The 22247-nt window shown below is 42.3% G+C and overlaps 1 protein-coding gene across 9 annotated transcripts in view; it reads right to left on the bottom strand.

The window, feature by feature from the left end:
• Positions 1 to 1642: 1642 nt before the first annotated feature.
• bcorl1 (BCL6 corepressor-like 1) overlaps positions 1643 to 22247 on the bottom strand; it is a 34555-nt gene continuing 13950 nt past the window's right edge. For 6 of the 9 annotated variants that reach the window (XM_004545734.4, XM_076875371.1, XM_023154837.3 and 3 more), the window contains 11 exons: positions 16263 to 16348; positions 13551 to 16160; positions 13151 to 13280; positions 12460 to 12924; positions 10134 to 10321; positions 9688 to 9954; positions 9423 to 9589; positions 8788 to 8933; positions 5472 to 5549; positions 4331 to 4502; positions 1643 to 3380 (listed from right to left, as the gene is read on the bottom strand). In XM_004545734.4, coding sequence (XP_004545791.2) covers positions 3035 to 3380; positions 4331 to 4502; positions 5472 to 5549; positions 8788 to 8933; positions 9423 to 9589; positions 9688 to 9954; positions 10134 to 10321; positions 12460 to 12924; positions 13151 to 13280; positions 13551 to 16160; positions 16263 to 16268 — 4575 coding nt within the window. In that variant the 5' untranslated portion in view covers positions 16269 to 16348 and the 3' untranslated portion in view covers positions 1643 to 3034. Of the gene's footprint in view, positions 3381 to 4330; positions 4503 to 5471; positions 5550 to 8787; positions 8934 to 9422; positions 9590 to 9687; positions 9955 to 10133; positions 10322 to 12459; positions 12925 to 13150; positions 13281 to 13550; positions 16161 to 16262; positions 16349 to 19274; positions 19297 to 20654; positions 21119 to 22247 lie in introns of those variants that run through there. The other 3 variants (XR_013093679.1, XM_004545730.3, XM_012917727.3) reach the window with 3 other exon arrangements.

The following is a 22247-nucleotide window of genomic DNA, read 5'->3' as shown; positions in this document are numbered from 1 at the left end:
GGTGATCCAGCAATTTCCACTTCCAATTTCCTCTAATCCGAGGGTGACAGTTTGGGACGTCTTTCCAGATATTGGGAAAGTGATGACACATCAGAATAAAATGTACTTACGTACAATTGCTTGAACTGATGATCTTGGAATCTGCAGTTGTTTAGAAAGGTCTCCAAGAGATCTTCAATTCTCCAAGAGAATTAATCAATCAACCAATTGATTCCTAATTCAAAAACTTCTCAGAGCTTCACAGAGGCCTTGTCGAATTAAAAGACAGTGGTGCTGAGGGTTCTACTATAATTAAAACATTTAAATGGGTTTATGTAACATTTGAACCTCTGTTGATGTGAGAAAAGCCCAAATAAAGTCAAACCTGTGCACCCAATCATTCCACCTTGATAAAAGAGCATTTAAAATAAATCTTTAAAAGCTCAAAGTCCCACGATATTCATGCCCCTGATGACTGTTTGACAACTGCATCTAAGCCCTATGATTAAAAAACAAAGAAAAAAACACAACATATGCACACAAATCATAAAGTGCTAGTCAATCGAAATCTTACATTTAAATGTATTACTGGGAACAGCTTTAAGAGACAGTAGATTGCTGCTTTCAGCTTTAGTACTGACAGACTTGCTGACATTTGTTTATCAGCATCAAATGACTAAACCTGCAGCTCTGTTACAGACCAGGAATACTATTACAGCAACAGATCACCAGCAGGGTGACAAAGTCTTTCTACAAGCAAGTCAAAACAACCCCGGGAAATTATTCTGATCAGTTATCCAGTTAGATTTAGTTTTTAAAAGATTATTATTCGCCCCTGGAAGTTATACATCAACCGCTGTGTAAAAACCAAACAGCTTTTACACATTTTTCCATATTCTTTACTGTGATGTTGTTAATTTTTGGTGAAACATAGCTATAAATTGGTTGCCATATAGCATATACTGTATAAACAGAATAGGTGTATCCACACCTTTTTAGTCAATAATTTATTCTTTCCACCTAATTAAATTCTTTGTTGTCAGTTATTTATTTTTATGAGCATTTTTAAGTTGTTGTTGTTGTTGCAAAAACCTGTTAATAGCCAGAAAAAAAAAATCATGATCACTGCAGCCCACAATGATGGGAACAACCATCACTGGACGGGTCAAAGAGCAGCCTGCTAGAAAGCATGCAGTCACTTATCCCTTCCCACACTGACACTTGTAAACAGAAGTTACCAGAACAAACTGAAGCTGAGGTCAGCTGAGTGGTTTACAGCTTTGAAACTATCCCTCACCGTTTGCTCAGCTGTCATTAAACTGTAAACTTGTTCATGATTTTGAGCACACAAATGACTTTTTAACAACTTAAAAGGTGACAATACAACAATTCAGCTACAGGATAATCTTAGGTGCAATAAATAAATACAAATGCTATATTAAGATACTACGAGGGCAGGCAGGGCTTTATTGTTTGCTGAACAAAGGGAGGAAAAGATTACCGAGCTAAACTCAACTGTAAAGCAGTTGAAGCCCCTTTCTTGACTCAAAATTCTTATTAATATTGGTATTATTATCATTATTATTAGTCGCACCAGGAAATATGTCAAAATTGGACTTTATACATAAATTTGACATAAAAGACATTAAGTTGTGATTCACAATCATGCTTTATTCTTGTTTATTTCTTATAAAAGAATCAAATAAAAGGCTCTCTGAAGATCTCACACTTGTTGTATCCCATTTTCTTTAACTAAACTATACTTTTCTTTACACCTTAAGTCTCTTCATCTTAAATATCTTTTGTTAGTTTGTGACTTCAAACCAAAACTTCATTGATTGTCAACACAAAATCTAGTGTAGCACCAGTACAATAAAACTGTACTTTTGCTTTTTTTCTCTCTCTTTTTTTTCTCCTTTGTTTTTGAAATACTGTTTTTGAATGAAGGAGGGAAATCTCAGAATAAAGGGATCCTAATAATAAGTACATTTCAGAATGAAGCACCAACCATAGAAAGTATTTTTCATAGATAGGGTTGTCAGATACACAAGAGATCAAATATATTAATGACTATTAAATTAAGCACAACAAACAGTGTAAATAAAACACTGCAACACAAAGCACTCTGGGAGCTGGAAACACCATATTGGGAAGTTGGGGGACCGTCGTGGCTCCTCTGGACTCCAGAGATGGTAGAAAGTTTCCTCTGAGAGAGATCCACAGGATTCTGTATTAGGACGCGTAGAGAAGACTACTGTCTGTCCAGTTCTGTAAACAAACTCTGCGCCTCAATGTCCGAAACAGCCTTATTTGATACTGCAACCAGGGACCGGAACAGCTTTCGCGGGCCTGCCTCACTATGTGAAATGCACAGGAAAAAAAATCAACACTTTAAATTATCAGGTCCATTCAGAAATGATCTCGAGGACACCGGAAGTGAAAAATGGAAAGGAGGCTCTGAGCAGGTGATTAGGTCTGAATGTTATGTGCCACGATCTCTTCTCTGCAGGTCTCCAGATCTCTCAGGTTGACAGAGAAACCATCTGGGCCAATGGCCTCCCTGACTTAAGCGTCTTAGCTGTACGCAAGACTTCACCAAGATAAAAGCCTTGGATTATCTCCCGTCGAAAAATATCGCTTTCCCTCAGGAACAAACTAAAACAAAAAAGTCCTAAACATTATCCGTCCTCTGCCACAAGAATACATTTATAGAATCAAATGTGTTTACCCTGATGGCAAGATATACATATACACTACCATGTACATACATAATTAATAAAAAGGTTTACTCAATAGTTCTCATGTATTCAAATATACCTATAGATAGGAACCTGAAAGCTGCTATCCAGCATCGACAACTCCTGTGTGCAGGTCCTTCAGATGACTTCTGCCAAAGGTCAGAGGTCATCGGTGGAGTGTCAGTCGTTACTGTAGCTGGAGATAAAATCTTTGACCCTCGTTACAACGGACGGAGAGGTTTCCACTGAGCTGCTGCCTGGAGGGAAGGCTGACAAAATGACAGTTTGCGTGGTGCTGGGGCGCAGCTCAAGAGAGGCTATCGGCTGTGAGGCTTCCCTGTGTTTGTCACTACCGCTTCCTCTTCCTCCTCCTCGTCCTCTTGTAGGATGTGAATCGAGGAACCCAGTAGTCTCTGGAGCTCCGGTACACAACGCACCAGATCCACAAGTCCGTCTTCGTCCTCCTCTTCTTTCTCTTCCTCCTTAGTTTTGCTTTTGTAGGGAGAAACCAAAGCGGAGCTCACCTGGCTGACCGATACCTGCCTCCAGAGCTCAGCGTGCGACAAACTCACCACCTCCAAGTGTGGATACCGCGCCCGGAAAATCCGCGCAGACATCTTCAGGCGCTTCAGGACATCCGTCAGCAGGAACCAGTTGCAAAAACTGCAAAAGCAAAACATCAGACATCAGCTGAAGGTGGCATGCACAACACGAGAGCTGGCAGTTTAGGTGTAAGCGTCGTCAAATGAACAAACATGAAACTACAGTCCAGTTTTTTGTCCAGACAGACAACAAAAGCAACAATATATTAATGCACCACAGAGACACTTATTAAGTATCATATCGTTTCAAGTGTCACAAAGCAGTGGCATAACCTGAAAAAAATATGGTTGCCCCAAAATGATGGGAAATATCCAACTTTGCCCGCTTGCACACTGGTTAAGAATCCTTCCAAAAAGTCCTGGATCCAGATCAGCTTCAAAACCAAATCATTACTAAGCTGGGCCAAGCCCCAACTCTGGTAAATGCCCCATGTAAATCCCTCAAATTTCTGAGTAATCCTACAAAAATGCAACAAACTGAACTAAACCCATAACCTATTTGCCAAAGGTAACACATGCTGAGGCAATGACCTGATCTATTAAGGTTTTCTTTGCAGAAATAACATCTCCCCATACTAGCATCACCATCTGATAGTAATTAAAGTACCTGACCAATGAAACTGAAGCTTAAATATTGTGTTTTTGAAGACAAAAAAGCAGAAATATTTCTCATCATCCTGTACTTGTTCCCCTTTACACGCAGGAACAATAACAACTCATGACATTAAAGATGTTGGGTTGGAACATCATGCAGATATCTTTAGTACATTTCCAATAAATGTTTATGTACCAGAAGCTGAAGCAACTGCTGTTTACTTATAAGTCTTAACCATCAGTATCTGCTATCATCATAGCCTATCTGCCCTAAATTGCTGTAATTCTTAGGCATATTGCAGAGCGGTGACCAAATTTAGATGACATTTGAGTGGCCTGATATTGTATCACCCCCCAAAAATCTGATTTATTACCGTGTGGTTTGTCGCCAGTAAACTCTCATCGTTATGAACTTACCCCTGTGTTAATGACACCTGCACGTGATAGCAGGGTAGCAGAGGCTCCGAGGAGAACTCGAACATAAGACAATCTTTGTCCGACTCTTGCTCGGTCTTCCCCGTTACATTCTCCTCCAACTCCTGGTTCTGCTCAGACAGCAGGAAGTCCCAGCACGGCTCCTGGTCAGTCTCTGTGAAGGGAAGAGTTCACTGAGGTGAGAAAGGGAGGAAGAGCGGACAAGCTGGCTGTTACTGTACTAATGAACGAGGTCTGCATGCCCTCTAGTGGGCAGTATATACCAACAGTTGCACACATACAACTGGTGACATATAAAAATACACATAAACACACTTCATGGTGTCAGTCACAGCTTCAAATATAAAAGCAGATGAAAAAAAAAGAAGAAAAAAAAATTATATATATATATATATATATATATATATATATATATATATATATATATATATATATACACACACACACACACACACACACACACACACACACATATATACGCGCCAGTTAGAAGACAGTTGGCTTAAAGGGAGAGGCAGGATGAAGCACATGTTCAGTCAATGAATAGAAACACTGAACTGGAAATGAACATAAAAGTCTCCTTTAAACCTGTATGGAAACAAAATACAAACCTCTACAGTGGATATATAAAGTGCACAATGACAACTATAATATCCATGCTGCCATTGACTGGCAGATTTTGATAAAATGACTGAAATAGCTGGCATTACTCAATGAAAAACAAAAAAAACTAAAAGTTAACAAACCGCTGCAGTTATAAAACCTGATTATCTTTTGTGACTCAGACTGTTCAGAAGCTGTAGACCACTTTGTCTTTAGTCTCCTTCAGTCCTTCCATGCAACTCTAATCCTGCTTTCCTTCCACTAGATAACAGGCTCCCTGTGGCTGTTTACAACAAAACACGGATGCTAATACTCAAAGCTAACACCCCCTCCACGTGCCAGTGGTCAAGCTGGAGCCCAGTCTATAAACTGGCTTCCATTCCCTGTGACTCAGGAGCAGCATAGGAATGCAATTTCAATTACTTTTATGCCACCATGCTTACAAATTAAAGCTGGGTATTTGATTGATCAATGGGCTGACATTCAGCAGACTGACAGGTTCAGCGTGAAGGTTACTCACCGAACAGCGAGCTGCTGTAGAAATCCCAGGGTAAACTAGGATCCTGTTCATTGCGGCCTTCCAGGTCTGTGAAATATTCTGGAGAAAAGAAAAAATACGTGGTATTATTTTTTTTTTATGACTCTGGCTGTTTGCATGTTATGACTTCTACGTGGAAATATGTAGATGAAGGCTGATGCTAGTGCTTGTTCTGGACCAAGCAAAACGTACAATGGTATAAGGGTGAAAGAAAAGTGGACTAAATTAAGACCATCAGCAAAGAAAACAAAGTTAGAGCTTGTGCATGTGATACGGTCCATTGTGTAGCTCTGTGCAGCTACCAGTGCAAGGAGAAAACAGGCCATCAGAGCTGCATGTCTGTCTTTCTGTACCAACTACTGAGCCTTCATCTCTCTGTTTATCTGTAGCCACTTTCACACATGCACTGCAGCAGAGCTGCTTGATTATGGCAAATATAAACACAGTTATTTTAGTCAAAACTGAGATCACAATTATTTAACACCACTAGTCACAGACTTACAGAAAAAACTCAATAAAAATAACCAAGTTGTCTTCTTTACTGTGGCTTTCATTAAATTTTAACACGAATTCTACAAAAAATTATTTGATAAAACACAACGAAAGAGATATGAGCTGAACTAAACAAGCCACAGCCTGGTGGAGTGTAATTGTGAGCTCGTAGAGAGCAACAAAATTAAAAGTTTGGCGAACTGAAAGACGAAACAAAGACGGGGACCTCTAACTTCACTGTGAAATAGAATGCAAACAATTTACCCTGATTATTTTTAATAATTGTGAGAACCCAAAATTGTAAGTAATCTTGTGTCTATGACAATCAAAGTGCCCTAATAAATGAGATCGGACAGTAAATGGTGTTTGCTCGGTAGGCAGGGGTGATGTCTGACAGTCTGAATTCACAGCGAGTGAAAATGCGTCATGTGGCCTGCCTCGTGCATGCTCATCTGAGCTGCCACCCTTCACCTCAACCAGACAGTACAGTGAGAACATGGCTGACATCATCCATCTCCTGTTGTGTGGTGCAACTCTGGATAATATCCGCACTCTATTCTCTCAACACTGTTGATGTGTAAAAACTGCCTGGAGATGCACGTACGACGTGAGACTAATATGCTACCCAGATTCAGCAGCAAGCAAACACTGACTTATGTGAATTATTTATTGTTTAACCTGGCAAAGTGCTGAAAAGACACCTTTAGCATTGCATGAAAGTGGTCATGTTTATTAGGGGTGCAACAATACTCGTATCGATATTGAACCGTTCGATACTGTGCTTTCGGTTCGGTACGCATATGTATGAACAATACAACATTTTTTATTTATTTTATCAACTTACGATGCTGTCTGTGTTGAGCGCTCAGTGGATCTGCGTTCGACTACTCCGCCTAGGCTGCACTGTCGAGTGCAGATCCACTGAGCGCAGCGCAAGCTGGCAAGACAGAAGCTAAGCTCGTTGCAACATGGCAACTGCCTCAACGCTACCCGAAATTGAACCTCCCCCACCCTCATTTAGATCTGGCGTTTGGAACTATCTTGGTTTTCATGTGAAGCATGACCCTGATGGTAAGCGAGTCATGGACTAAAGTAAAACAGTATGTCGGATGTGCCACGCAATGCTCAATTTGTGGGAACTAGTGCGTCAGCGCAGTTAGCTTGTGTTGACACCGTCCAACCCCCCACGGTAACTTCTTAACGGAGATTTGCCGCGTTATGGCGTTAATGTCATTTCAACGGGATTAACGCTGACGGCACTAGTGGGAACACAACGAATATGACTGCACATTTACTCCGACATCATCCTAGTGCAAAGACAAGTGGAAGCAGACAAAAACAACAAGCAAGCATGCTACAAACTTTGCCCGACTCATTTAGACAGCCGTTAGCACAGGATTCTCCTTATGGGGACCTGATATGTTTAATATGCTGCTGAGAATATAGCCCAGAAGAAGCGTATAGTATAGCTTTTATTTTGGAAAGAGCCATTTCTCTGTAATAAACTCTCTTTTCCAAAGATGAGTGATTCCTCAATCAGATTTCAGCAGCATTAAATTTAAAAACTGTACTTTTGAGTTAAAATATATATTTATAATTTTAATAAATGATAAATTAAAAAGGCATGAACATTTTTTGTATCGAAAAAAATATCGAACCGTGACACCAAAGTATCGAACTGAACCGAACCGTGAATTTTGTGTATCGTTGCACCCCTAATGTTTATAACAAGCTGGCTTTGGGGTTTTTTCTTGCAGCCACACAAAGCAGTAACTTTGGATGGGGAACAGTTTCTGAGGAAAGCAGATTTTAACTGATTCCAGGGAGGCAACTTACAGCAATCATATGTCATCCTTCCAAATGCTTATTTATAAAAATGAATTAAAAGCTTACGGCACAAAAAATGATTTGTTCAGAAAAGTTTTTCTTCTGTTTTTACAGAACAGCAATCTATTAAAAAGTCCTTCCAAATTTAACAGACATGTCAGAGCTCATCACCGCAGCTTTTTACTTAAATTCTCCTTGTTACTTAAAAAAACAACAACAAAAAAACCCCTAAGGATCCTGGTTCTTATAACAAACACACAGTGATGTCTCCTAATTGTTTTCTAACATCCAAACACACAAACACTCTCTTGGATGTGTTGTGGTTCAGCATCTTGCCCAAGGATACTTCAGCACATTACCAGGAAAAGTCAGGCAGGCATCTGTCCACAGGTTTGTAGATGACCCACTCAGCCACCTGAGCCACAGCCACACCCATATGTTGCTGATTTTCTCCAACTCACAAGTGCACTGGACTGTTATCTAATGTCATATCTGCTTTGTGTGATATCAGTTGACAAACCATTCCTAACAGGATTAAGCATAAATCAATCAACACCTAATCAGTCACAAGACATATTTGATGAGCTCAGTTTGTTTCAGTTTAGTAGTACACAACCAAATTCAACTGGAAGACAACAAAAACAATGATTTAAACAACTGTCAGGCTCTTTGTGGATGTGGAAGAAGATTTGACTGAAATTCTTATGTATTCTTCATGTAACCTGTATTGTTCAATTCTCAAAAGCGATGCAGTGGGAGTGGGCGCAGAGTTTACTAATGTGTTGACACACTGCTTGATGGATGACTGTAAAGTTACAACTTCAATGATTTATTTTCCCGTCTCATTCTAAATAGCTTTATGAAAGCATTTGCTGTGTCACCAAATGTTTGTTGATGATTAAAAAAAATGAATTTAACAAAGAATAAACTGTTAATCTCTTGTCCAGTGGTGTAAAGGTGAATATGAAGGGTGAACTACCTGTGAGGAACTTCTTCATGCTTGCACTATGTGCCAATTTGACTGGTGTATGTCCAGAGTAGGTCGCCAGAGTTGGGTCTGCACCGTGGTTCAGAAGCAACCAGACTATTGGTAAGTTATCACTTGCTACTGCATCGTGAAGTGGGCTGAGGGGAAGAACAGACAAAACACAAAAGACTTTTAGCATTTGCACAACTTTACATTACACAGAAAATATTGAAGACTGTAGGACAATGACATCTAACTTTAGTTATACATGCTGTTTCCAGGGGTCATGCTTAGATTTATTACAAAGGTTACACATATGACAAGTAACTCAAGAAGAGTCCTGCTAGAAGAAACTTTTGCAATGAAAGACCTCTGGGCAGATATTTTGAAGCATTATCTAAATAGTTTAACTTCAATGGTCATGAGGACATAAAAATGTCATGTAGACAATCCCCAGTTTAATCTTAAAAAATTACTAATATGCCCCAAATGAAGTCTTTAAAAAGCTTATCTTTAAATAGGTTTTTAAGAAACTTCCACCACCATCTTTTCTGTGGTTGAATCTCATTTCAAGATTTTTCAAGTAACACATCTCTCTGTTATAAAGTCTCTGATGAAAGCCACTGTCATGCTGCCTGAAGCCTCACCGTGTTCCATCCTGAGCACTACAATTGACATCTGCACCATTGTTCAGCAGCATCTGGACAATCTGAGTCCAGCCCCGGGAGGACGCCTCATGGAGAGCTGTGTAACCGGCATTATCACGCCGATTGACCTCCCGGATGTCCTTTTCAAGACAATACTGGACTACGTCCTGCAGAACACCGGAAGGAAAGATAAACTGTCAGATTATCATGCATTTTTTCCACTGATGTCAAAATTCCTGTTACCAGTAAACGTGTCGGGTTGTACCTGATAGCCCAAGCGCGCAGCACGTTGCAGCAACGTCTCCCCTGCATTTTTATTGACAATCAGCCGGCGAACCTCTGGCGGAACGGGCCTTTTGGTCAGAGAATCTGGACCGCTGCTTCGTCCTGACGAGCTTTTCTTTTTAGATGGAGAGGATGGCAAACTTTTTGGAGCTGGTGATGGGCTAACTGGTACTTTTGCATCAGCTCCATCATCATCCAAGGTGAGGGAGGCGCTACTCTTGCCCAAACTGCAGCGTTTGGTCTTATTCTAAAACACAGATTTACTGATTAGAGAACTTCCAGCTGCCATCACAAACATGAGAAACATAGATTTCAATCAGGCCACAGGGGGGCACTGTAAGCTTGTATATCCATTGTACCTTGTTTCTATCAACTATGCATGATCTGTGATGGGCTATCCTCCCACAAGCAGCATCGGCAGCTTACCTTCGGCTCATCACTGTCACATAGGTGTTTGCTTTTGCACTTCCTCTTCCCTGAAGGCTTATCATTGCACTCTGGAGATTCTTCACTCTCCTGGTAGCGAACCGATCCTGAGCGAGTGACTGACGGTCTCTTGGGAAGAGGCTCTGGACTGGGGGCAGCGGGACTCGGACAATGTTCCACCTGTGGAACTGTAATGGCAAATTAGACCTGCCGTTATACTGAGTGGTAGACAGGAGATACACCAACAATCCTAATCTTTACACACCACTCATTTATCAACACTGCACTGATGCAGCTTTGTGCTCATCCCCATCTGCCAAGCCTAACATGGAGAATGGAATAATTTAGGTGCTGATATCAGACTGTCTGGTACTTCCGGAAGCTTAGCCATCTTATCCACGTAAACAAGAAAACTGCTGTTTGCCAGCTACTCTACCCTGATTTTACAATCTTATGCTCAAATCTGCCATGTCCTAGCTTTTTCTCTACATATACACTCACGATGCATGTCATTTCCACACTAACAGATAGATGATGTGGATCTTCTGAGAGAAATATATAGATATAGACAGACAGACCCCAAGCTGGTCTCTGTATTATTGTGAGGTTTTACCTTACAATATAATATAAAACACCTTGATTTGGTGCTATAGATAAAACTGAATTTAATTGAATAGAACATATATTAAACATAGGAAAAATTTAAAATAATGACATCTGTAAATACATAAATAAATAATACCTGTGAGTCAAAATCTCAAGATTCAGACAGTCTTTTCTACTTTTTCCTCAGTGGGACAGAGCTGCTCGATGAAGTTCAACTTTTTAACCATAATTTATTTGTGTAATTTCTTCAGAAAAACCAAACCAAGGTGATTCCTAACAGCTGATGGTTTTGCTACTCACCAAAGCCTCTCTTTCCATCATCTTGCCTGGAGCTGAACTAAACATGCCACAGATTAATTGCACAGTCCTACTGTATCATGTCAGCGAGAGGGAATATCATTATTAACATCATCCTCCCAGGCGCTCAGCTGTAGCTGTGAGCACAGATTCTCACCCTCACCTGCCTGCTCTCTACATCTTTGGTTTTCGAGGGGCAGCCAATCAGAAGAAAGTTATTGCAAAGGTAGCGGAGCTAAAACATCTTATTACTGCGAAAAAACAGCCAGAGACGCAATGTGAGCGGGTCCCAAGCAAAACCTTTGTGAACCTAAGTACTGAAGTGACTACCTATCACAGGGTATTAAATACGTTAGACGGTTACCTTGGCAACCGTAGACTGGAATGTCTGCTAGCGACCAGCTGTCAGCGACAACGCAGTGCGCAGCAAGCATGGACACAGCTTGAGTCTCCAAGCTAAGTGACAGTTTGGAGTCATTCATTCTTAAATTCATTAAACAGAAATTTCTTTCATGAACAATCTCAGAACTCAGGGAAAACCAGCATCGTCACCTGTGAGTAACTAAGTTATCTACGAATATGTGTATTTTATTTAACATTTACCTTAAATGCCATAACATCTGGAGGATTTTGGCTTTTTAAAGCTTTACTCAGCTCTATTTTGACCAAATAAATATGGAATTATAATGGAAGAAAAACATCAAAGCAACATGAATTGGTCATTTTTGTTACTTCTGTACTAAAACCAACCATCAGAAAAGATTAAAGTGAATACACAGCAAACTAGTTTTTTGTTGCTAAATTTATATGTATATGTATACTGACTACTTCACAGAGTAGAACAGAGCTTTACATTATTGTCTGTACCGATTCATTCATCAGATTTTTTTTTTTTAAAGAATGAATAATCACTTAGTCTATGAAACGTCAGAAAAGATGACAAATACTCGTCACGAGCCAACAGAGCCAAATGTTTTGTCGCTTTTTATGGTCAGCAGCCAAAAAAGGATTAATGTATAATGGTATTAAAAGAGAATGATTCAGGCTTTTTTGTGAGGCTGTTTCTAACTAATGTTTGATGTGCTTGAAGGACTAAAAAACAAGTAACAATAATTTTTATTTTCAATTACACTTCTGACTATTTTCACTGATGTTTTTGAAAAATAAATGAATTAAAACAATTAATAATTTAAATAGCTGAAAATAATTTTTTAGCAATTAAGTAGTCAGTTGATTAACTGATTAGATGCCTACTTACTACCGGTCATTTAGTGAGCTTTGGATTGCATAAAAATATTCAACAGCTGCTGTATTCAAATGTTGAACTTCATTGATTCTCAAGTCATTCTCTTTTAATACTGTAATATGTGAATCTTTTTCTTTTTTAACCTTCTGACCAGGATAACTTTTAACTGATCTCTACCTTCTGGGACTCCAGCATCCTTTATCAGAGAGTTAGATTCTTCGAGGTGTTCTCCATCTTCCAGCTTGTCTTTCTCTGTGATGTAGTCCCCAGTCTGATACTTCTTATTACGACATCGCCGACGTTTCTTACGAGATGGCGTATCGCCCTCAGCGCCAGATGTTTTTCCCTTGCCCTGTAGCGTACGTTCCGGCAGAGGATTTGATCGAGGCCTCCCTCTCGGACGGCGAACAGGTTGGGGCAGAGTCAGAGAGGGCGAAGGGGATATTGGGGGAGGAGGCATTGGCGGGGGTGGAGGGGAGGGCGTCGCAAAGCCCCAGAGGTCAAGTCGAGCGTCATCAACTCGCCGCCGCCTTCGCCTCAGTCTTGGGAAGGAGCACTCTGTGGCTTCGGCCTCCTTGGTGGATACGGCGGGACTAATGAGAGACGCTGAAGTCTCCAAAGTCTGAGGACTGCTATCTGGAACTGATTAAATCACATCTGATTGTTACATTCACACCAGACTCTATGCTGAGAGTAAGACTGAGACACTGACTGCAGGTTACTTAGCTCTAAAACTGAAACTGAACCCAGAGTAATCAAACCATATACTACAACAAAACTTTTTTTAACTAAATAAAAGTATCATTAAATTTACATTTTTGTAAAAAATGTAAAAGCTATAGGATTAAGGAAGAAACAAAGACTCTACCTGATTTGTTGCAGGTTTGCTGCTCGGCCTTGCTGGGACTGATCTTTTCCCTTGGAATCGCCTCTTTAGTTGGAGGGGAAGGTTTTCCCGCTGACAGACTCTGCTCCAGCACAGGTGCACATTGTTTCTTCTGCAGAAACAATGGGGAAACACAGGGGACAGAGTGAGCACGCTCTATTGGAGGTTATTGATCATGAGCCTCTCGTGGTGACAGAGAGGATGCAAGAGACTCACAATAAGCCCTCGAAAGTGAAACCATCAGTCATAACTTAATAATATGAAAGGGAGCTCTGAATAGCCTTTTCGCTCTTTAAACTCTTAAAAGACGATTGCTACCTTAAATATTTCTTCAAATTTAACCAAAGAGAAATAATGAGAGTAATAGGAATTAATAATTTACCTTCTTTTTAGGGGACACTTTGGTTGGAGTATTTTCTGTCTCTTGCTTTTTCCTTCTTGCAGCCTTCTGTAATGCATCTGTTGGAGATTTCTCTTTTGCTGGCTTCTTAGGACTGTTCTTCTTTTGTTTGACGGCAGCAGCTTTTGCTTTGGTTGGCGACTCCTCTTTGGTTCCGTTTGTTTTCTTCTCAAACTTGTCGCCTCCCCCTGCACACTGGCCTGTAAGAATAGATGCAGCCATGCCCTCCAATTTGTCACCAGGAGGACTGTCTGACGGCCCACTTTCTTTCCTCAATATCTCCCCCTCTAACACCTGGGCTAGTTTACTCTCCATCCTGTTCCCATTTGTTGATGCACTGCTCCCGTAGAGATGAGACTGGCCTGCGGGCTTTGAGGAGCCTTGCTTCACCTGAAGTCCCATGTGCTCTCCCTGACTGGTGTGCATGTCAGTGTTATTCTCCAAAAGCTCAGCGGCATTTGCCTTGTCATGTCTTTTCATAGCTTGAGTGAAATCCCCTTGAGATGGTGCACTAGGCCACTTTTCCACAGACCAGCATGGTGGGTATTCAAAAGTAGAGGTATGCTTAGATTGTATGTCTTGATTTCCCGTGAGTGTATTCAGACCATCAGCTTTTCGTGATGCAACAGGCGATGCTTGGGAATTACCTTCATCCGTCAGTGTTGTTGTATCAAGAGCTTGCTGCTTTACAATGGACGCAAGGTTAGACAGAGGAGACTTCATTCTCTCCCACTTATCATCCTCAGGTTTGGACGGGCTGTGATGGGCACTTGGAAACTTACAACTGTCTGTAACTGCGGTGCCCTTAGTCTTTGGAGATCCTTGTGTGATTTTTCGATGATTAGAAGAAGCTTGATGTGATGATGTGAGATGAGATGCCTGCTGCCAAGCTGGACTAACAAGGGGAGCAGAGTATGGTACCGCTGTTTTGCCAGGCCCACATTTCTGAGGAATTTGAGCATTGGTTGAGCTTAACAACGCAGTGGTTAGGGCTCCTTTTGAGGGACAGTTCTTAGTTATGGTTGTGCTGGTGTTTTTAACATGCTTGACACTGTGAGTGTGTTGGTTACCCTTCATCAGACAGGATGGCTTCTTTCCTCCTGTGGCCAGATGTTCTCCCTGGTCAATTATAGATATAAACTCCTGCTTTGCAAAACTCTGAAATTCATCCACAAACGTCCCTTTTCCATCTTTGCCCCTTAGAGTAGAAGCCAATATTGGACTAGCAACTCCCACATATGTACCAGGGATGTTTTTTATTGAATCTTGTGAAGATCCCTTACCCCAGGCTGGTTTGACCTCTGGGATCTGGTGATTCTGAGACCTATTTAATTGCTTTTGATGAGATCCATTTCGGTGGGTGTTTGGTAAGATGGGGTATTGCAGAGCGGAGCCGTAATTTGCAGAATGAGTCTTCTTTGAATTCAGAAATTCTCTCTGATTTGACTCATTATTGTGGGATTCCATCATAGTAACAGGAGGGTCATTTAAGCATTTAGGGCGTTTTGATTTGGCGGACAAATCAAGAGGTACATCTCTTGATTCAACTGAGCAGACTGTGTGGTCGTCTGTTGCAGGAGGTGTGGTTTTTAGAGAGCCCATGGTTGTCTTATCTATGCTGTTGCTTTTCTCTACATGGTTCAGCATTCTGCTCTGTGAGGCGATGTTGGCCAGAGCAGAGCCACAGCAAATGGCAGCAGTCGGAGACAAGGTGTAGTGAGTGGGTGCAGCTGAAGTTAATGATGGATGTTGCAATGGTAGGGCAATAGCTGGTGAGGCTACCACAGAAGCTAAAGATTTATGTTCTCCAACAGATTTAGCATTCTTACTTGATGCGTGGTTAGATCTGAGTTTTGAGGTCGACGTGCCCGTCTTTTTCTCTGCAGCCGGAGTCCGGGCCACAGACAACGGGTAGGGATAGGTCCGCATGAGAGGTGGCCCAGCAACACCTGAGCTTTGAGGCTGGCTTTCTTTCTGAAACTGCGTGGCTGGGGCTTCTCTCAATGCTGCAATCTGACCTAATGCTGGTGGAAGATTCATTTTACAAAGTGGAGAGGAAAAATTTGCTGTGGGAAGGAAGGCAACAGGCTGGGCTGGTTTAAACATGGCAGAGCACTGAAACCCAGGTGGGACACTTTGCACAGATTGTGTTTGTGAATGGGATTTCTTATTGGATGTCACATTGCTGTGACAGGGGCTGAGTGAATCCTCCTGGCTAACTTTTACACCACTCGACCACTGAGGAGTGGGGAAGACCCCAGAACCATCAGCTTTGAGCTTAGAGGTTTCTGCTCTTTTGTCTGTTCTCTTTTCTGAGCTGGTGAGGACCAAGCCGGACATTGGTGCATTGTTGGGCAGTTGCGGTGGAGAAAGTTCGGGGCTGTGGTTGTAGTTGTCCGGGCAGGCTTTTACAGTCTTACAGTCTTTTGTTGGAGTTGTCTTATTTTGCTGACTGAGAGCAACATCTCCTCTGAACTCAGGGGGGAGCGTCTGGGGGGGATTTCCCACCATGCTAGCAGACGCTTTATTTGGAGCACTGATCTCTCTGCTCACCGTGCCTCCATCCCCTACATTCATTAGTGTGGGATCCACCTGAGTAATAAGAAAAGTTCATGAGGCTGGTGTTAATTAGATAAGAGGACAGGATGCGCTATTCAAGCAATACAACTTCAGCAGAAAAAAAAAGCCAATTACCTGCATAGGTGTTTCTTTAGCACAACATGCCTTAGGGGGTATCTGCGTCAGTCAGGTGAGAGTTCTCCTTCAAATACAGTGATATGCTGCAAAACACACAAGAGAAAAAACATAAAACCACTTGCTGTGATTACTTTAGCACCGTTCTCCTTTCAGCTACAGAAAATATCTGTTCGACTAAACCTTCGAGAAGAAGAAATAAGTAACTAACTTTGGGCAACTGAAAACTTCCTTTCTTTAAGATATGCTTGGAGTTCAGCTGTGTTACAATTTCCTAAGAACAAGGAGACAATCTAGAGCAGCAGAGAGAAGTGTGGTAAACTGATGGCACGTATTCGTTGTGTTATTCCCTTTGATTTTATTTTGTTGCACATAGGGGATGTGGAAAGCTGCCAGTGCTCATCCATTTGAAATGTGAACTCTCTTCACTAAAAGAACATTGTACATTCACTGCGTAAAATTAGATCTAATGCATTAATTGAAGCATAGAAGGATTAGGATCCAATGAACCCTTGGCAGAGACACGTAAGAAACTACCACAAATGATGTCTTGATGCATTCTCGATCATCCAGGAAAGTAAATCTCCAAAAGTTGATTCTGTTCATCTGGACGTAGCGTTTTGTGGGAGAAACGTTTCGTCACTCATCCAAGTGACGTCAAAATCAAATTCTCCCGACCATTGATCAACAACCACTGACCAAAACCCACTGATCAAAGACCACTGATCAAAGACCATAAGTACCATTCACAGAGAGTTGGGGAATGGCTGGGCCAGGACTCTGCAGTCTATTTACACCTACAGGCCAGTGGACACTCTTTCAATGATGAGGATGTTCACATCCTGGACAGGGAGGAACGCTGGTTTGAGTGCGGAATCAAGGAGGCCATTTACGTGAAAAGGGAAAGACCATCTCTGAATCGAGGAGGGGGCCTGAGGGTACATCTTTCATCATCTTACAATGATGTGATTGAAGCCATTCCCCAACTCTCGGTGAATGGTACTCATGGCCATTGATCAGTGGTCTTTGATCAGTGGGTTTTGGTCAGTGGTTGTTGATCAATGGTCATGAGAATTTGCATAATTATGATTAAGGAACTGACCTCTCAGCCCATTGTTCCTTCAGTGGGCTGGTTTCAGTCATTATGCAAATGTACTGTTTATAAGGCTGGGGAAACCTGCAGTCAGCTGAGACTGAAGAAGTCACTTGGATGAGTGACGAAACGTTTCTCCCACTGAAAACGCTACGTCCAGATGAACAGAATCAACTTTTGGAGGAGTACCACAAATGATCACCTCTTTCATGTTCCATTTCATTTCTGCAAGTTAACCTTAAATATGATGTACTCCTGAAACTTTTTATGTTGGAAATTAAAGGAGATGGTTTTAATCCTTCTGACAACCTCCCTGCCACAGAGTCCATATCATACAAAATATCACATCATACAAAAAAGAAAATTATGAGAAACCATCAAAGTTTTTTTGAGCCAAAAAGTTGAATCGTGTTCAAATAATTATTACTGTCTTCAGTAATAAAAATGGGCATAACAATTTCTACGTCTACATGTTCACTGGAGGTTCTCGCTCAAGCTTGTGACTTTACAAAATCGTCCTGGTTGAACACAGAGGAGGTTTCCCCTTCAGCAGGTGTACACAATAGGAACAATAATACCGAGCCACATCTCTCAGGTGTTTTCAGTCTCATTGCCACAAAACCAAGCACCTCGCCATGCAAACTGCCTTTACAAACATTTGTCAAAAAATAGGTTGTTCTAAAGAGTTCAATTAATTTGAGAGTGGTACTGTAATAGGATGCCATCACTGCAACGAATGTGAAATTTCTTCCCTCCTAGTCAATTCACAGTCAACTGTAAGTGGTATTATTGCAAAGTGCAACTCGGCCACCATGTACAACTACACTATGCAATATGTCATCAACACTCTACTCACTCAGTAACTGCAGAGCTCAAAACCTCCTTATTTGACATTAACATCAGCACAAAAACTGTGCCAGAAGCTTCATTAATAAGCAAAAATATCTATTACACTTGAGAACATCAAGGGACAATTAGCAAAAAAAGCGAAAATTATGTAGGATAACATGTGCTAACTTTAATGCAGCCTGGGCATACACGCGCATTAGGGGAAAATGTGCAAAAAATAAATATCAATGCTAGATTAGACCTGGAATCAGCAGAATCTCAATATTACAAGATTGGGATAAAAAAAAAAAAACATGAATGGGATACCCCTAGTTTTTACTGCAGGAGCCCAGTGAGAAATGCTTTTAACAGTCACTTCAAATAGAGGCTCTTCCTAAGGCGACCCAGGGCCTGTCCCCAGCAGGCTCATTCAGTAATCCATGAGGCAATCAGCTGTTACTGCTCAAATGATCTTTTGTTAGAGCCAACATCAGTGTGTGTGTTTTGTGTTGATTAAGTCATGCACACCCGCGAGTGACAAGAAACGAGCAAAGGTTTTTGCATGTGCGCATATAGTTAATGATTATGCATAACTGGACCAGTTACTGGCATGCAGCCTTAAATGCTCAACAGCCAGATTTAATGACCAGACAATCCCACTCACTGCTTTTCTATTGAAAACTCGCACAAGACAAGTTAAAAAGCACTGATGGCCATACACACGATTAGGAATTATAATTAAAGCGTGAATCAACTTCATATCATATAAGTACACAGCTTACACTGGGGACACACGCTGGAACTGACCCTAGTATTTACTGTAGATAGAGGTGAGCGCAGACGAGCGCATCTGCAAGCAAATGAGACGACTACAAAAGGGACTGTGCAACAAGAAAATCTGTGCCAAAGCTTTGGGGGGAAATGCTTCACCCTTGAATCAGTGAAACATAACGAAGATGATGCACATAATGACTGACAAGCCAATCTCTGCTGGAATCTGCGAGCACGACTGAAAAAAGGGAAATCCAGCGATGCAGATGCCGCTGTGTGCAGCGACGGTCTGCATACATTACCGTACAACAGTTGCTTACAGCTACTTTGTCTTTGTGCTGCGATCGCGGTCGACTCCGCCACTAAACATTTGAATTCATCCGCTCTGATGTAGGCCAGTAAATATATGCAGCAGTCCGCGCATACGCACACAGACAGCCTCACACATACACCGTGGACAACACAAAGTCGAGCCTGGGAGAAAAGAGAGAAAGAAAGAAAAAGCCTTTGAGGAAAAACAGCCGCGAAGAAGCCAAATTGTTCCGATGTAGCCTACTTCCACCCGGTCAGCTCGCTGCCCAGCCCACGTACACGGCACAAAAGACACACGTTCCCAATGTCACATCTGAAAAGTGCACAATAACAACACATGCCCACTGAAGCGTTAGGGAACCCAGAAAACAACACGTTTACCTCTGCTATAATTATCAGCAAGAAAAAACTCTGGAGAGCTCCGGGTCGCTCCCTCCTCTCTCTCTCGCTGGAGATGGCGAGCAGTCACCATAATGAGAGAATGGCAACTGGCTCTCAGGTGATCGGTCCATCCGCACAAAAACACGGGCGCAAACTGAGCAGACAGGCTGTCTGCGTCTCTGAACCTCGTCTAAATAACACGGAGAGGATGGGATGGAAAGGTCCAGAGATGAAAGACAGATGTTTGAGGAAAATATAGCAAAGTGACACGAGAGATTCCGCTCCTGTCTAGTGGCTGCCTGGGCTACGACGTAGGAGCACACAATGTGTCACATCTCCCCCTGATAAGGTAAGTGAACATCAATGCGAAGACGCGGGGAGAACAACGGGAGAGCCAAACAAACTAAACTCCTGGCCCGTTTCATCAGCCTACAAAGTAACCCTGCCGGTAGACGTTTTTACAAACAAATAATCCGTTTCTGCCGCTGATAGCACAGAAAACTGGAGGCGCAGACTTACTGGCAGATAAGTGTGTGTGGGGGGGAAGAAAAGTAACCAGCAGGAGAACGACCATAGGGGTGGGTGGCACAACTTATTGTGCGGCTGGAGTGGCCATGAAAAGGGGGCAAACAATATAGTTAACTCCGCTGACCACCACTACCACCACCACCTCCAGCAACGTTAGGTTTCCAGCTTCCCTGCGCAGCGGATTCTCCGCGAAGCCCTCGCAGCTCTCCCGGCGGTTTGCATGTTGAGGCAAGCTACTGTTATTTATCCCCGACCTAATGCGAAGTGCTCCCGTCCCTCTTATCGGCCCTTTAGCGGACCGACTGAGCCACTTCGGCGTGGAAAGGCATTCATCAGAGCCCCCGACCCACCGAGCCTGTCCTCTGCTCTCCTCTCCGGCCCCTTTCGGGCTTTCTCTTTCTACGCAAAATACTGAATAGTCCCCAAGACAATCAGCTGTAGGGATAAAAAGATTTCTAATGACACAAACAGTTACGAACCTGCTCGTCCAGATGGCATGTGAACCACCGTGCAGGCACGACTGTGATACGGCCGTGTCCAGCCTTTCGCCTCTACAGTCCGCGGCTGCTCACTGATCTCGACGGTTTTCGGTCCTAAAAGTCCGAGGGGCTGGGGGAGGGAGGAGGGGAGGGTAGGAGAGGGGGGGTCGCCAAGACGGTCCGTTCCGTATCTCCAGTCTCCAGTCTGGTGTGAGAGAGAGCGAGAGAGGGGGTGGGGGGGAGCAGAAGGGTGCACGGTGACAGCATGGGAGATGTAGTGCTCGGCTATCCACGCCCAGGATTAAACGCTGGAGAGGCAGGGAGCGGTGAGGACTGCAGGTACCGGCATGCAACGCGAGCTCCAGCCGCTCAAGGGGAATGGGGGGGATCGCGACCAAAAGAGTGTAACGGTGCGCTAAACTGAAAAGGCTTATCGGGGTAACGAAGTAATAAACCTCGTTTAAAAAACAAAAACATTTTATTCAAACCCACAACAACAACAAATTTAGCCCCGAGTATCGCTGGATGTCCGTGCGCGCCTGGGTGTCAGCGGGTCAATTAACAGTCAGCTGTGGGTGATGGTTTCTAAACGGCCACAATATGAATTAAAAAAAAGAGTGGGAGAGGTTTGGGTCCGTTGCAGGGGAATTAACGCGAGGAAGAAAGACTCCGGGGTGTTGGAGGCTCTCCAGTTACATGCTGTAGGCTGCAGACTGGCGGACTATAGCTGGGAGAAGATGTGGAGGGGAAAGCTTTACTTTTTTCCTTTTTTATTTTACTGGATTCTTTTGAAATAGATACGCATGAAACCTATGATCCTCACATACATTTTTTCGTTATTTGTGACGATACCATGCATCCAACCTTACCAGTGAATGAGATTAAGCTTCCAGCACTGACCTCTGTCAGCTCAGCTCAAACCCAACTTTTTCTTGCAAGCTCTTTTGGAAATTTTACACCTGTGTTTTCATCGTGTTTAATCGAACTGATTTTAAACTATCTGCATAACTATTTTCACATTGCTTTACAAACCAAAAGTGATGTTATTAAAGTGCTGAGTTAGGATTATTCACATCAACAATTTGCTCGCAGATGCTTGCTCTCTTTCATAGAAAACACCAAGAACACAACTCATCATTCTTCTTTGCAAATTTACTTCCTTTTTGCCATGCACAGTCACCACATGTATTATGCTGAAAACATCCCAACTGAAGCATGTGATTTTTATTATTATTAATATTTTATGTGACACTTGGAATGAGCCAGTCCAGGCCTCATGCTGTGAAGCAATTCTATAAACACGGCCGCTAATAAACATTTATAATGAATATATGAACAAACAGAGTGCCATTCCCTCAGCGGTGCCTCTTCAGTTCCCTGTCATTCACCTCTTGCAGTGCTGTGTGTCAAAATCACATTTCCTGTTACTATCAGGTCAGCTCAGGTTTTAACTGGATAGAGAGAAGTGGTTTTAAGACAAGTTCAAGGCATAACTACAATATGGATGAGGCTTGGGTTTTGAATGTTAATGTTAGCCCTCAGATTTCTTCTCTGTATAAAAATCCAGACAGCTGACCCAATGCACAAGGACAA

Source organism: Maylandia zebra, linkage group LG2, assembly GCF_041146795.1.
Source record: "Maylandia zebra isolate NMK-2024a linkage group LG2, Mzebra_GT3a, whole genome shotgun sequence".
NCBI lineage: Eukaryota > Metazoa > Chordata > Actinopteri > Cichliformes > Cichlidae > Maylandia > Maylandia zebra.
The sequence above is the reverse complement of the archived record's forward strand: the minus strand, read 5'-3'. Positions and strand labels throughout refer to the sequence as shown.